Genomic DNA, 16,352 nt, shown 5'->3' on the forward strand with positions numbered 1-16,352 from the left:
CTCCTTTTCATATGTCACAGGGCATCATATCCACAGTGATTGGGTTATGCTTCCACCCCTGAGTGATTGGACACTAGAAGAAAATTGTCAGGAAATCCCCTCCTAGCTTATTTTAAATACTAGTTGTAGGAACTGGGTTACTGATGGTGACAAGGGTGGACTATGCCTGCTAGAGTATGTAGGTACTGCCATCTGTAGTCCCCACCGGGGGGGGATGTGAAGGTGACGACGCAGCAGCACAGCTGGAAGACAACTGTCACCCCTTAACAGGAATTGCATGAAAAAGCATAAAGGGCCTCCAGTACTTCATAACATCCTTATGTAAAGAAGGTTCCACCTCCGATTCCTGAATGGAGTCGATGGGAAAAGACAACATGTAGCATTTCTAGCCTCTGGAAACCAGAGCTTCTAGAAGTGCTGAAAAATTTCCAAGAATTCAGACATGGCAGAGAAATCTGCTTTTGTCAGACAGGCTTCATGGTGTGTGCCTGAGAGAAAACGAAAATCGGATGAGGAGAGTGGTGTCATTATAGGGCATCGCTTGAGGGACAGTGGAACAGCTATCACTCTAGACAGTGTTTTTGAGTTTCCTGTAGTTCGTCTGCAGAATGCATGGTATTTATCCCTTTTTTGTCCTAGCTCCTTTGCATCTGCAATCCACCATTGCAAAATGAGGCATCCCTACTGTACTCACGGAATAGTATGTGGAATGGATGGGGTTTTGCCCATCCAGATATAACCCAGGTGTTGACTGTTCCTGTGGCTTTGTCTTTGCAGTGGATGGCAGGAGAAGTACAGCAATGTAGTAAGTCTAGACAGAAGGAGAGAAACTGACCATTTTTAAATTGCTCGCACCTGAGAAATAATAGAGGAAATTATAATACGGGCACCTCCATTCTTCTGCCTATAGTACACACTGACAAATATTTTATTTAATGCCAGGAACTGGTGTTGACATACAGGGAAACCCTGTCTTTAACTATGACCCTGGGCCTACTAGATGTTCCCTGTCATAGTGGGCATGCCCCCAAGGGGTCTTCAGGTTCTGGGAACCATGGGAATTGACCTAGGCCCTGGATCTGTATAGCATCCCATGTCTAACTACATACATTATTATTATTATACAGGATTTATATAGCACCGACAGTTTACGCAGCGCTTTACAACATTAGGGCAGACAATACAAGTAAAATACAATTCAATACAGGAGGAATCAGAGGGCCCTGCTCGTTAGAGCTTACAACACTTTGAGGCCTAAGGCAGGATACAGTGCCTGAAACAAACATTAAAGGCCAGACTCTCAAACTGGGGCCCAGATATGTCCCCAAAGTAACACCTAGGTGTACCGATCTGAAAACTGTTAGCTCAGGGCAATAAGCAGTCAGATATGGCTAGAGGTGACAAAAAAAATTGAGTGGTTTAAAAAGAAAAATCTTTCTCCAAAAGAAAACAGATCTACCGCCTAAGGGAAAAAAAAATCTCATGGGTTGGGCAGGGTGTTATTTGAGTGCACACTAGGGGTGGCCCTTGCTAGTTTTTTTGTCAGTGTTCAATCACCTGAAGGTAGCCTGCATATAATCCATTGTCTTTGAATGCAAGTCTTTGTACTGTATGATTGAGATTATATTAAATTACATAAAAATGCTAACACGTTAGAATGCAATGACTAAACCTAATGATTTGCTTTGGCTTACTGCAATCTGCCAATGTCTGTAGTTGTTTCTCTGCAGCTTTTAACACATGTCCTAATGTATGTACAAAGCATTTTTTCTACAATATTTTCTCTTTTTCAGAAAATAAATCGGAAGACCTTTCTTTATAACAATGGCAGGCAAGTCGTCTTTGCTAAAAGTAATCCTTTTGGGAGATGGTGGAGTCGGGAAGAGTTCTCTCATGAATCGATACGTTACCAACAAATTTGACACCCAGTTATTTCACACCATAGGAGTTGAATTTTTGAATAAGGAGCTGGAGGTGGACAATCATTCAGTGACCATGCAGATATGGGATACTGCAGGCCAAGAACGTTTCAGGAGCCTGAGGACCCCTTTCTATAGGGGATCTGACTGTTGCCTGCTGACATTCAGTGTTGATGACTCTCAGAGTTTTCAAAACCTAAACAACTGGAAGAAAGAATTTGTCTACTATGCGGATGTTAAAGATCCAGAACATTTCCCATTTGTGGTTTTGGGAAACAAAATAGACATCAATGATCGTCAAGTCTCAACAGAAGAAGCTGAGGGTTGGTGCAGAGACAATGGGAACCATCCCTATTTTGAGACAAGTGCTAAGGATGCCACTAATGTGTCATCAGCATTTGAAGAAGCTGTCAGAAGAGTTTTGGCTATTGAAGATCGAACGGATCAACTGATCCATAATGATACAGTGAATCTACATAGAAAGCCCAAGTCCAGTTCAACCTGCTGTTGACTTTTATTTAAGGGAAGTCCACTTCTAACACCTTCAGTATGAGCTGGACTTTTTCACTATATAGGTCTACTATGTATTCATCAGTAGGTCTGGGTTGCTTCACTGGAAAAGAACAAGTGATGATTAGTCATTTAATGAAACTTCGCTATGGAAAAGCCATAGGCCTCACAAAGACTTTACCCTTGTGGTGCCAGGATATGTACCACACACAGTGCGTACGGTTTCCTTGGTAAATGTGCTTATTAATACAACTAACAATAATTTACTATACTGAGACATAGAGGAAGACTTTATAAATTAAACCTTCATGCTGTATGAATGATTAGATGGATGACAAAGATGAGAAAATAATAGACCTATAATAATTATGTTTGTGACTATTTTTCCTTTTGGACTGTGCCCAGTTGCAACTGATAAATACAGAGTTCAATAACTGATGACATTTAAAGTTGGTATCTTTCACTGTTATCGCTTTGTTTTGATCTGTAATCAGTGTTTTTATTTTTTCATCACTTATTGCATTTAGTATTGTTATATTTGTACCTGAGGCTTTTTTTTTGTTTGTTTTTTTTTGTTTAATATCTAAAATCGGGTGTAGACAATACAGAAATGAGAAGCCCTAGTCAGTACAGTCTAGCAGCATTTGTAGGGAGTCAATTAACATGCACTTCCTTGAGAGCTCAAAGGCTGTAAGGTAGAAGTTTATTAGCTACCTGGCTTCTGGAATTTTTCTGGCTCTGCCATGAATGAGAAATCATGAATATGCATAACAATATACCCTTGCCTACGATGAGCAAAATTAATATTTTGGAGCTATGATGTTCAGTGTCTGATAACATAAAATTTAATTTATGAACAAGCAATGAGCTATATTTAAAAAAAAAAAAAAAAAAAAAGTATTTTACTTTTTGGTGGCTAGGGGTTGATTTGGATTTGGGGCCGCTGTATCTCAGCCTTTGTAATTTCCTGTGGAAAATTGTGAAACCTGTATCCTTGGTTGACCATTAAACACTGATAAGAAGTTGGGTACCTTAGATACACATACCTACTTTAAGCGATATTAAAGGCAATGGTTTTGCACAGAGCAGCTCCGATCCTCTTTGAGGGTCCCCCCGTTGGCACTCCTGGCCCCTCCCGCCTGCCGAGTGCCCCCAGAGCAAGCAGCTTGCTCTGGGGGCACCCAAGCAGACTCACTCCCGAGCAGCTGCCCTGCGTGTCCATTCACACACACACACAGCTGCGGCTCGGCCCCACCCCTTCTCTGTCCTCATTGGCTTACTGGCTGTGATTGACAGTAGCTGTCTCAGCCAATGCGGGAGAGTCCCCAGCGAGATAAGGCTCTCGTGCACATCAGTAAAGGGCAGGTAAGTATGGGGGGGGGCTGCACAGAGGTTTTTTTTTTTTTTTTAACTTTGTGCGTAGAATGCATGAAGGTAAAAAAACCTTGAGCCTTTAGAACCACTTTTAGCAAATACCTTGTTCACATACAATTAATAGCCGTAAAAATGAATTTAGCCCTGTTCAGATATAATAAAAAATCATGGCCTTTTTTCTTTAAATTTTCAGAGGATGCCGTTTAAGAATTGGCAATCATGGTCACATGATTAGAAGCTGGTCCGCAAGCTACTGATCTTTAGTCTGGACCGAGAGCTGCCTTTTGATAGCTTTGTCATTTTGCTGTGAGCACGCTAATAAATATTGGCTGCCTAGTGACGCATACGTACCGTGCATGGGTGTTAAAGCCCACCCTTTTGCCACTACACATGAGTTGGGTGGTCGTAAAGGAGTAAAGCATGGGTCCTTAGGACAGAGCCTTTTGCCATATTCATGCCCCAGAGTGTATAAATTGCTTATACTCTCCTTTAAATAATATTATTTGGTCCACTATAGTACCAGGGTAGTTTTGTTTCAAGTTAACAGTGGGTTTACAAAGTAAACCTTTGGACAAAGCCTTAGACCCCTTTCACACTGAGGCGGTTTGCAGGCGGTATTGCGCTAAAAATACCGCCTGCAAACCGCCCCTAAACAGCCTCCACTGTTTGTTCAGTGTGAAAGCCTGAGGGCTTTCACACTGAAGCGGTGCGCAGGCAGGACGGTGAAAAAAGTCCTGCAAACCTCTTTTTTGGAGCGGTGTATTCACCGCTCCTGCCCATTGAAATCAATGGGACAGCGCGGCTATACCGTGGCAATACCGCGCTGTACGAGGGATTTTAACCCTTTTTCGGCCGCCAGCGGGGGTTAAAACCGCACCGCTAGCGGCCGAATACCGCTGCAAGAACGACGGTACAGCAGCGCTAAAAATAGCGCTGTTGTACTGCTGACGCCCCCACCGCCCCAGTGTGAAAGGGGCCTTATTTTCAAAAAGGTTACATCCAAATAAATTGAATGATTTAGTTTAGACTAGCTCTTGGCAACTGTGAGAACATGAGTTTTTCTCAGTACTAGTTTCATCACAATTACACTAGCACAGTATAGCTCATTCTGTACAATGAAGAGTAGAGGTCTCAGGTACCTGCTACTAGAATTCTGTGCAAGATCGAAGACAGACAGATGCTAATCAAATAGGCGGAAGCATCTCCATAGGACTAATAAACTGCCACATAACCCAACCTGTGATTTTCTGCTTAAAACTGATCAATCTAAGTTGTTGTACAATTTAAGAATTAAGCATTTTTTTACATTGTCTTAAAGTGAACCTGTACTTTGCTAATGAAGGACAAAATGGGTTTACTTTAGTGCCCCCCTATACACTCCCTTTCTTGCTTCCTCATTGATTTGATTGGTCACCCAGAACAAAGAAAAATAATTAAAATTTCAGGTGCAGTGAGCATGTGACTTCCCCTTCATTCCTTTATGTAATGACTGAGTGACCAGTTGATGGGCACCAATGGAGTCACATAGGAGCAGAGGAAAAGATATACTGCGGCAGAAGGGCACGTACAGGCAGATTAACGTACCTGTATGTTGCCCTTTAAGAGGCGGGTGCGTGCCGGTAGCTCCGTGATCATCTCATGGTAAAGAAGAACGGGGAGATGCTAATGTAAACAAGCATTTCCCTGTTCTGCCTAGTGACACTGTCACTGATCACAGCTCCTTGTGATCGGGAGCGGCGATCAGTGTAGTGTAACACACAGCCCCTCCACCCCACAGTTAGAAACGCTCCCAAGGACACACTTAACCCCTACAGCGCCACCTAGTGGTTAACCCCTTCACTGCCAGTGACATTTTTACAGTAATCAATGCAATTTTTTAGCATTGATCTCTGTATTAATGCTAATGGTCCCAAAAATGTGGCAAAATTGTCCAATGTGGTCACGATAAAAATCGCTGATCGCCGCCATTACTAGTGAAAAAAAGAAAAACAATAAAAATGCCATAAAACTATCCCCTATTTTGTAGACGCTATAACTTTTGCGCAAACCAATCAACCGCTTATTGCGATTTTTTTTTTTTTTTTTTCCCAAAAATATGTAGAAGAATACATGTTGGCCTAAACTGAGGAAATGAGGGAAACATTTTTTTTTTTTAATATGTTTTGGGGATATTTTATTATAGCAAAAAGTAAAAAATAATGCGTTTTTTTTCAAAATTGTCGCTATTTTTTTGTTTATAGGGCAAAAAATAAAAACTGCAGAGGTGATCAAATGCCACCAAAAGAAAGCTCTATTTGTGTTAAAAAAAGGACGTCAATTTTGTTTAGGAGCCACGTCGCACGACTGCGCAATTGTCAGTTAAAGCGACGCAGCGTCGAATCGCAAAAAGTGCTCTGGTCAGGAAGAGGGTAAATTCTTCCGGGGCTGCAGTGGTTAATTACTTAAAGGTCGTCTTTTCCTCATTCCTGTGGGCAAATTACTGTGAGAAGAGGTACCTGTTAGTAACTCAGGAAGGTGGAGGTTTCAGTGAATCTGTTATTTTGCCATGCATAGGCAAATCCATTTTAACTCTGTTTTCTGTGTTCCCACTCCTGTAACTTTTATTTTTAACATTTTGCATCATCCAAGCAGGTGCACATTAGTGGAATCTTCTTAATCTGCACCTTATTTGTACTAAACGGCATTGTTATCAGTTATGTAAATTTTGAGTTTTTGTCAAAACTCATCAGCTAAGCCCTCATGTCTAACCACTACCTTAGGGATGCTGACATGTTTACTGCCCCATAGAGCGCACAGTCAAAGGAAGGCCAGACATGTCTTTGGTGTGCGAACTGTGATTGGCAGGCTGGTTTTTCCTTTGCTTTGCTGTGTAAGAGGCAAGATGGCAGCCCAGCCCAGTTGGGGAAAAACTTGTTCTTTCAGGTACACGGTTTTTGTTCAGATTAAGCTACAGTGATAGTTTATAAATTAAATCATTCAAATTTGGCAGCAGTTTCTTTAAACATTGGCAAAGAAAATTGTTGCTACTAAAACAGGACATCTACAAACCTATATATATATATATATATATATATATATATATATATATATATATAATGTGTGTGTATAATAATAATTTTTTTTTTTTTACAGAATTGGGAAGGATTAGAACCCCTGTCATGTTTTTGTCTCTTTGCTCGAGTGCGTTTTCTCACTTTCTGTCCCAGTAATGCCTGTTAATGGCAATAGGGAGTAAGGAGAATCTGCCGATTAGGAACTGAGTTTCTCAGCTTCCCCCGCTTTGTCCAAACTATAAAAAAAAAAAAAAAAATTTTGACTAGCGTTCTCACCTTAATTAAATACATGATTCCTATGTTCTATTAGTATTTTATATTGCAGGAATAATGATGACCTGGTCTAATCAAAATGTCCCTCGATAAGGACTGCTCCACAGCAAAAAGTCAGTTTGTGATCTGCAGTGGAAAATTACAATTGAAGAATTAAATTTAAAATCTTAATCATGTCAGGCAAAGTTCTGTGTAAAATACCTCAAATTTTATGTCACATTCACTAAGCTATAGTGATTATTCTATGACATTATGACCATCATTTTGACAAAGAGCGCTAAATAATAAGCCCCAAGCCTGAAAATAATAGTTGTGGTAATAACATGCATTTATAATTATAGCCTACTCAATTGAGCCCATTGAATTATTGTATTATGCAGAAAAAGGAAAAATAGCCAGATTTATTGTGTAAAACAAATGTAAGATTTAAAAATAACTTGAATGTGTAAAAAGCACTACTTGAGAAAGCGTTTTAACAAATAAATGTTTGGATTTATTTTTTTATGATAGTCTGCATTCCATTGGTTTACAAATTTACTTGCTAATTTAAAGATATTTAGCCTTTTTTAATTTTACAGGTACTTTTTGTTTTCAGGCTTTCCTTTCTAATGGAAATGAGCAGTTAGTTTAGGGTCCTAATCCTATAAATGTGGAAGCTGCAGATTTGGAGATTTGTATTTAGTGATGTGCTAATTTTTTAAGTTTGAGAAAAACTTTTGCATTATGTTTGTTTTGTAGATTTGTCAAATCAATTGTTCTAATTCCCATCACCACTGCTGATTATACAGTTCCTGAGATGCTAACAATAAAGCACTAGATATTTACCATTTAACAACACTTTTTTGTGTCCTTTTGTATCTTTTAAATAGCGTGTTTTAACAAATGAAAAAACATCACCTTAGATGTTTCTTTGCACTACTGTCACAGAACATTAACATGCAAAATCTGGTGCAGCTGATCATTGGCTGGTTTTCTGGAAAGCAGAACTTTGGCCAAATTTATTTTTATTTTTTCCGTGTCCTTGTTGCTGATCTCCTACCTTCACCAACTGCCATCCATGTTCTGAGCTCTGTAGTTCCTCTGTAATAGGCTGCTGAACTTGCTGAAAAAAACATTATTGCCTGGTGACTTCCTATTTGTAAGACCGCTGGCTTCTATCTCTCTCCTCAGGTCTGACATGCCCCCTTGTAGTCCTCTGAAAGAACAGGGAGGAAGCAGACGTGTTGTGGGTGGAAGGGGTATCTCAGCCCCCGGTCTGTGCCGCCCATGGAGGTGTCCTCCTCTGCTCCCTGATAGTCACTGCCCCTCCACTCGGGGCACCCCCTCGCCTGCTATCTCCGTGCAGAGCAGGGATTATTATCAGTAATCACTTGTATGACACAGCGAGGATGTCCCACTCTGTCAGGTATAGTATACAAGAACACCACTTGCTGATGTCCCGCCCCCCACCGTTATTATGATTGACAGCACATTGTGCCAATAACGGCACAATGCGCTGTCAATCTATAAGGCTGTAACCTATCATACCATGTGTTATGTATGGCTTGCTAGCTGCAGAATGAGGGGTGTGATTTATGTTGAAGTGGGTGAGTTCACATTTACATGTACAAGCCTAGTGTACCTCCCCCATTCACTCCCATCCAAAGGATTCATGGGAAATGTAGGCTGATTACAGTTGGAGAGAGAAAAGGATATGATGCAATCCCTGTTCTAACACCTCCTACCTGCCAGAAAAGATGATGCATTTTTTGAATCACAGAGCTGACTTCCTGAAAATTCAATCAGTCATATCTCTTAAACGGTAAGAAATTTCACAAATGTAATAACTGTTTAGTGTTTTGTGTGTGTGTGGGGAGGGCGGTCTACTAATGGGGGATTTTGTGAAAATCAGGGAGTTCTGCTTGAAGGGATATTTTATCTACCTGCTGAAAATATTTTTGGCCTGAGAAAAGAAAAATGCAGCTACCACATTGAGGACTGATGAGCTGCAATATTACATTTTTGTTTTTGGAGGGGAAATCACGATCTCTTTCATATCAAAGTTTAAAACTGTAAAAACTATTCAAGTTTCCTTAGTTACAGCCTTTAACAATCAGCCACAATTTATATATTGCTATTAGATCTGGGTTCTGACTTGACCATTCCAGGACATTAATGTTGTTTTTAAAACAATCCTGTGTTTTGGCTTTTTGCTTGGCGTCACTGGAGTTTATTTACTAAAGGCAAACTAAAAGCTGTACACTTTGCAAGGGAATTTGCATGCAACAATGTTGTAGTGCGAGAAGATTTAGAGGCTTTGGAGATCAGTCATGCAGCTAGAAAGAAGTCTGTGGCAGCATGGAATAAGGCAAAGGGTTATTTTATGTTTCCCTGTTCAAAAAGTGTACCACTTTATTTTTCACAGCGTACAGTTTTTAAAGTCAATTTAGATATGGTCACTGCTCTGGTCTCAGATTCTCCATGTGCACAGTTCAACCCATCTAACTGTAGGGGGGAGCATGGCTACTGAAGTGCTGCTTCCTTAACTGCGACAAGCCTGCTGATTTTAAATCAGCAGTAGGTACACCCATAAGGTAAGCATGCTAAACTACCATTTTCACCAGGGGTACCATGTTAGACTGACAGCACTGTGCGATTGGTTTACTAAAACTGGAGAATGCAAAATCTGATGCAGCTGTGTATGGTAGTCAATCGTTTTCTAACTTGTTCAATTAAGCTTTGACAAAAATTAAAAAAACAAAAAAAAAAAACAAGCTGATTGGTTTCTATGCAGAGCTGCACCATATTTTGCGCACTCCAGTTTTAGTAAATCAACCCCGGTGGAGTCTCACCACCGGTTGACACTGAATCTGTCTTGAGTCCTGGTATGTAGATGAAGAAGCCTATAAAACAAGATTTCCGGTACAAGTAGTATTTAAAATCTATTAACTTAATATATAACTTGAATAAAATGCTTTTAAATTGACTGGAATTATTGTTTTAAATATTCCTTGTAAATATTTATATTTGCATATTTCTAGCACTTTTGGCATTGGAATCCACAACCCCCCCCCCCCCCCCCCCCCGTCTCTTTGGAGAATCTTATTAAAATATGTTGGGACGGTGGCAATGCTGCCTTGCAGGATCTTCCTGTGTCCCCAGCATATCTACTCTCAAATGCATGCTTCCAGTTAGGACTATAGGTGTGTAGGCAACAAACACCACAAAGCTCTGCTTTGGAAGCCACTCCTCAGTTCCTCCCACATGAGCAGTAATTTGACAGCTGCATCATTCTGTACATTCTCTCTGCCAGTGTTATCATAACAGGCGCAGATCACATGACTGCTGTATGAGGTGTAGAGAGCATGCTTTCTAGCGGGAAGTTCAGGGAAGCATGAGGAGACATTCAATGGGCATAGAAAACAATTCCCCCCCCCCCCCTTTTTTAAAATCACATTTTGTTACTTTACTGCCTGAAATGAAGATAGTTTTTGTTTTATCCAGCTGTATTTACTCTTTACAACTTATAACATCCAAGTGGAAGATATAACACCAAGTCAGAAAAATTAGGGCTGCACCCATATTGGTGCCAATACTAGGCATTTTCACGAGTATCAGTACTTGCGAAAATGCTCCGATACCCTAAACGGATACTGGAAGTGATGTCAGCTTGGAAGCAGAACGCCTCCTCTGTTGCGGCCAGCTGTCTCCTCTGGTGCAGGACCGTCTTAATGCACGGGCCAACCTGGGCACTGTTTGGGGCGGGCCTCCTGCAGTTTCCAGTGCTCCTCTGGCACTGGAAGGGTGTAAGAAGGAACCCCCGAGGCAGAGTATTATTTCTACTGCTTATGTGGGTGGGATCTGTACTGCACTGCTCCAATCACAGGGAATGGAGAGGAGAGCTGGCGCGAACTGGAGCAGTACACATCCTTCCAGAACAAGTAGCAGGGGTAAGATAATGCCCAGATCTAGGGGGGTATTGGGGAGGGGTGGTGTACTGGGGAGGGCTCCCCCCTTCTAAGCCCTCCACCACCCATGATGCTTGCTGGCAGTCTCCGCATGGTACATATCTTGAGCAAAGCACTAAGAGCTCCTCCTCCCCAACCCATTCCCTTACAGCTACCATGTGCACAGTGTATAGCTAGCCACTGCCACAAAGTTTCCGTTCCTACCATGGAATTTCACAGGTCGGAACTGCAACCAGAAGCTAGCTATATACACTGTGCACATTGTAGCTGTAAGGGAATCGGATTTCAGCTCCAGTGTGTGCTGTGTGGGGAGCAGGAGCTCTGCTTATGTTCAGGCCATGTACAATACAGGAATGGGAGGCAGAGCTCTGCCTAGTGCACTGCCAGCAGTGACCCCTGTACTATGCCCTTCCTGTGTTGCATCCTCCTTCCCTCCACCAGCTGTCACCTCTGCCCCCATGTCTCCCAATGGCCCTCCTACCCCCCCCCCCCAGTGATCACAGCCTTTTCCATCCCAACTCTCCCACCCCAGAATCCCTATTTCACCCCATCCTCACTTACCCCTTTATTCCCCCTCCCACTCTGCCCTCGCACCACCACCTCTCCATCCTACTCTTCCTAGGCAATAGGTATTGGCGAATACTTGGGGGGGGGGGGGGGGGGGGGGGGGGGAGAGAATCTGTACTCGTACTCTGTGTTAAAGAAAAAAAATGGTATTGGTGCATACCTAAGAAAAGAAAAAAATGTTGCTTTAATTACAGCCTTTAGTCTGTTGGGATATGTCTCTACTAACTTTTCACATCTAGACTTTGCAATATTTGCCCACTCTTCTTTGCAGAGCTGCTCAAGTTCAGTTACATTTGATGGTGACCGTTTGTGGGCTGCAGTCATTCCACAGATTTTCAATGGGATTTAAGTCTGGGCTCTCACTAGGCCATGCAAGGACATTCACTCTTTTCTCCTTCAATCACTGTGTGGTCATTTTTGCTGTGTGTTTTGGGTCATTGTCATGTTGGAAGGTAAACCTTCTTCTCATTGACAACTTTCTGGCAGAGGGAAGCATATTTTCTTTAAGAATTTGACGGTATTTTGCCCAGTCCATTTTCCCTTCTATCCTGACAAGTGCTCCAGTCCCTGCTGAGAAACACCCCATAACGGGATATTACTACCTCCTTACTTTACTGTAAGAATGGTGTTATTTGGATAGTGAGCTGTATTGGATTTCATCCAGGCACATCGTTTGGTGTGGAGACCAAATAATTCCATTTTAGTCTCATCTGACCACAACACCTTTTTCCATGTGGCTGCAGAATCTTCAAGGTGGGTTTTGGCAAAGCTCAGTCGTGACTGCATGTGGTCTTTCTTGAGGAGTGGCTTTTTTCTCGTAACCCTCCCATACAAGTCATTTTTAGGAGCGATTCAGTTTTTGAATTATTTTTTTTTTTCCCCTGACATGTTGGGGTTATATATTTCACTTGGATGTTAAAATTGCACTGAGTAAATACAGCTGGATAAAAAAAAAACCCTGTCTGCAAAGCAACAAGATGTAATTATTTTAAGTGGGGGTTATTTTCTATACCTACTTTATGTCTGTGAACCAGGAAAGTGAGAGGAGCACAACTAATGGTAAAAGTGCTATATTCTGCTGAGTGTTTAATACTACTTTAATCCCTTAGGCCTGGTTCACACTATTGCGAGAATGGCAGCTATTCCTGCACCCGCAGTCAAAATGCGCAGGGCTGCCATTCACTAAATGGCACCCCTATGCATCTCAAACTGCAGCACATTTGTGGTTGTGGTAAGCACAAGGAAATGGAATGGTGCAAAACCATCATGTGATTTCCGGGCTGCTGTGTTTCCAAAATGGTGCTTGAATTTTTTTTTTTGCAGGAAATGCAGGCACAGCAGCCTATTTAAATAAATGGACAGCCGTGCCCTTGCAAACGCAGACCACAAACCCACAATATTGGGAACCAGGCCTAAGACCTATCTAGTACAGAATTTAGGTGTAAAAAATATAGCAAAAGAATATCCCATTCTGCTTAAAGCAGATCTTCTCCTTGCTTTCACTAATAGTTACATCAGCATACAGCTTTATATCCTGATGTAAAATCATTTTGCATTCATCAAACATTTTTTTTTTACTATTACTTACAATGCCTGTTTTTCCACTTTTCTTGTTGAGTGAGGCACAGGTGGTGTAACCCTGCCCTTCACACTGGCATCCTGGGAAGTTCCTGTCACATATTCCAGCAGGCAGAATTCCAGAAAGTGAAGGGAGATTAAAATAGGAAGAGTGAGGAGGAAAAGGAAATTAGAGTATGCAAAGAATAAAGTCTGCAATTGTCTATACCTTTTTTATCTGTAGATTGCTAGTACTAAACATTTCTAGAAGTGCCTTTGTTTGTAATTTTTATGATGTGTGAGGTTCCTCCAGAATAGTAGGTTTCCACCTTAACACTGTCTGTACAGGTAGAGGGGTTTACTAGTGAATTCGATTTCACTATCGACAAAGCCTATGTTGTAGATCCCCATACAGAGATGGAAGTTGACTTGAGAGACTTCTGTTTTCTGAGCGAAATTCCGTGAAATATTTCCTTTTTGTCTTTCATAAAAAGCATCCAATAATACCATACACAGCATCATCCATGTTGCAAATTTATTCTTGAATATTGTGTTCCAGTTAAAATATTTTTGCTTGACAATAAACATGCATCTATTACAAGCAGTTGTCACGGCGGTTCCCTGCTTGTGTTTTTATCTTGACCCCACAAAAAAAAAAAATGCAAAAACAATTTTCACATGAGTCAAACTTAAAAGTATGCCATCTTGTTGCCAGCTGTATAAACTGTTAAAGCAGGTATGATCCAGTATGAACCAATGTAAGTTTGCATATCTCATACATGAGGGATCACTGGAGAAGCTGACAATCATTGTAGCATTTGGCGCTCCTAGAGTGACAGCAGTGATCTTAAGAATCCTCAGCTGAGCATCTTACCCTCTGCACAGTGACCACAGGGTTGCCCATTCAGTACTGCTGCCATTGAGAAAAACACCTTGTATTTATTTATTTCAATTAATACAAGGTGTTCTTTGACTGGAAAGGAAGTGGCAATCCTGCTGTTGACACCTCTCCACTCCACCTGATTTAATCAGGAATCCTAATAAAAAAAAAAAAAAAAATACAAGGTGTTCTGTGAAAGGTGGCACAGGATCCGGAAGATCATGGTAGCACTGACTACTAGAGTGATTTTCAGCTTCCCCTATAGCCCATCAGCTATAAGCATATTTTTGATATTGATCCAAGCTGGACCCATGTAAGTATGCAATAAACACCATAATTGGAGTTCAGCTTTAGGCCTCTTGCACATGACACTCCTATTTGAGCATCTACTTTTCAGACTTTGTATGTACTTCTACACATTTACACGCATTTTTATGCACGCAAACTTATTCTCACATTCTCTTTCTGCACAATATGTAAAATGAGCATTTGCATGCATGAGGCGTAAATTACTGACAATTTATTTTTATTGACGAATGCATGGCGCTTGTTTACGAGTCTGTGTGCATAGGCGCCATTACAATTAATGGGCTGTATTTTAGCTCAGAAGAAGAAAAAAAAAAAAAAGCAAAGCTGTACGGCACTTTTTTTTAAAGTTTTGGACAGAGTCGAGAGGGTCTACAACAGCTGTAATTTTTTTCATTGCTGTCTGTACCCCCCGCTAAGGAGATTCCCGCCTCTCCATTTGTCCTGTTTTACTATGCTCATTGAAAGTGAAAATTAAAAAAAAAAAAATAAAAAAATCACAAATTTTGGGTTGTCTCCAGAAAAGAAATAGATTGGAAATCTTCCAATGGGGGACACTAGCTCTGGTGACCTGGGGGTCACCAAGGCATTCCCTTAATTTGCAGGGATTTTCTCCCACTTGCTGTTTGACTATTTGACAGGAAGTGAAGGGAAATCTCAGCCATAGAACGCATGACAAAAAAAAAATAAAAATCTGACGGGGGTATAAAACCTCCCATTGCTCGATCCAAAATGTTGCCTATAGTTCTGCTTTAAGTTTGTATCTAGGCTAGCTTTTAAATGGTAAACCTGTTGGGAATTTTACACAGCAATTACTTCTTGTAGCCAGATGAAGTGTATGGGTAACCTGCTGCTAAGATTTAAGAAGAAAAAAAAAATAAAACATTTTAATTGGTCTCTTATAGATTTCCACAATCACTAGGACATATCCGTAATAATACATACTGTATACTCTTAGGCAATCCAGTAAAGAGTTGTCAATTGGAAAAAAAATCCAACAAAAGTTTCTTGGAGAAAAGAATAGGATGTCGTAGCTCTCACAGGATGCACTTCGGCCCATAATGGAATAAATATCAAGCTTGCTCAGTTCAATGTGACTGCTTTATTTAGCTTAATAGATGTTTCTTGCCAAGGAACTGTATTTTACGATCGAAAGCAGTAGATCGTACAGGGGTGTTTGCTTCATAAAAAGGATTCATGGCAAACTGTGGAAAGAAAACAAAGTACACATTTGCATTTACCTTTTTGATGAGCAAATACTAGAATGAAGAGCGTCACCATTATAGGAATTTAATGTCCATACTAAACAGTCTGGGTGCCAATTACAAGGAACCTATCTTTGTACCATACAGTATAAAACTCCGCTTTCTAAGCAGGATCCATGTTGATGCTATTAGAGAAGTCATTGTTTTAAAGCAAACAAAACTGTTATTTGCTGTATGCGTGAAAATATTTTAACAACAGTTTTGTTGTTTGCTTTAAAACAATGACTTCTCTAATACCATCAACATGGATCCTGCTTAGAACGCTGTTATGATAAAACAACACATAAATAAATATGACATAATGATCATTACAATGGCATAATTATTATTTTTTTACCCAGGTGAAAGTATAATGAAAAGCGGCACAGTGGCTTAGTGGTTAGCCGTGCAGCACTGTGGTTTTTGGTTCAAATCTCAGCCAGGACACTATCTTCATGGAATTTACATGTTCTCCTTTTGCTTCCACACTCCAAAAACATGCTGATAGGTTAATTGGCTCCTCTCTAAAGCCAGGTACACACTACAGTTTTTTTCTTTTGTGCAACCCTCGGGGTTGAAAATGACAGCTCCGGTTGAGAATCGCTATGATAACCATGCAAGGTCAGTCCAGCGATCTCCCCCGATGTGTGATAGGGACCCTAGGTCATAAGCTCCTTTAGGGCAGGGACTGATGTCAATCTACACTATGAAAGTTCTGTGTA

At 40.8% G+C, this 16,352-nt stretch overlaps 2 protein-coding genes across 5 annotated transcripts in view; one reads left to right on the forward strand and one right to left on the reverse strand.

The window, feature by feature from the left end:
* Positions 1–7,966, forward strand: part of RAB9A (RAB9A, member RAS oncogene family) — a 43,725-nt gene extending 35,759 nt beyond the window's left edge. For all 4 annotated transcript variants that reach the window (XM_073614866.1, XM_073614863.1, XM_073614864.1 and 1 more), the window contains one exon: positions 1,794–7,966. In XM_073614866.1, coding sequence (XP_073470967.1) covers positions 1,825–2,430 — 606 coding nt within the window. In that variant the 5' untranslated portion in view covers positions 1,794–1,824 and the 3' untranslated portion in view covers positions 2,431–7,966. The remainder of the gene's footprint in view (positions 1–1,793) is intronic.
* A 5,755-nt stretch (positions 7,967–13,721) lies between these two features.
* Positions 13,722–16,352, reverse strand: part of TRAPPC2 (trafficking protein particle complex subunit 2) — a gene marked incomplete in the record, with an annotated part of 8,936 nt that continues 6,305 nt past the window's right edge. The window contains 1 exon segment of the mRNA XM_073614869.1: positions 13,722–15,591. Within this exon segment, the coding sequence (XP_073470970.1) occupies positions 15,493–15,591 (99 nt within the window).

Source organism: Aquarana catesbeiana, linkage group LG02 (assembly GCF_042186555.1).
Source record: "Aquarana catesbeiana isolate 2022-GZ linkage group LG02, ASM4218655v1, whole genome shotgun sequence".
In the NCBI taxonomy this organism is placed as follows: Eukaryota; Metazoa; Chordata; class Amphibia; order Anura; family Ranidae; genus Aquarana; species Aquarana catesbeiana.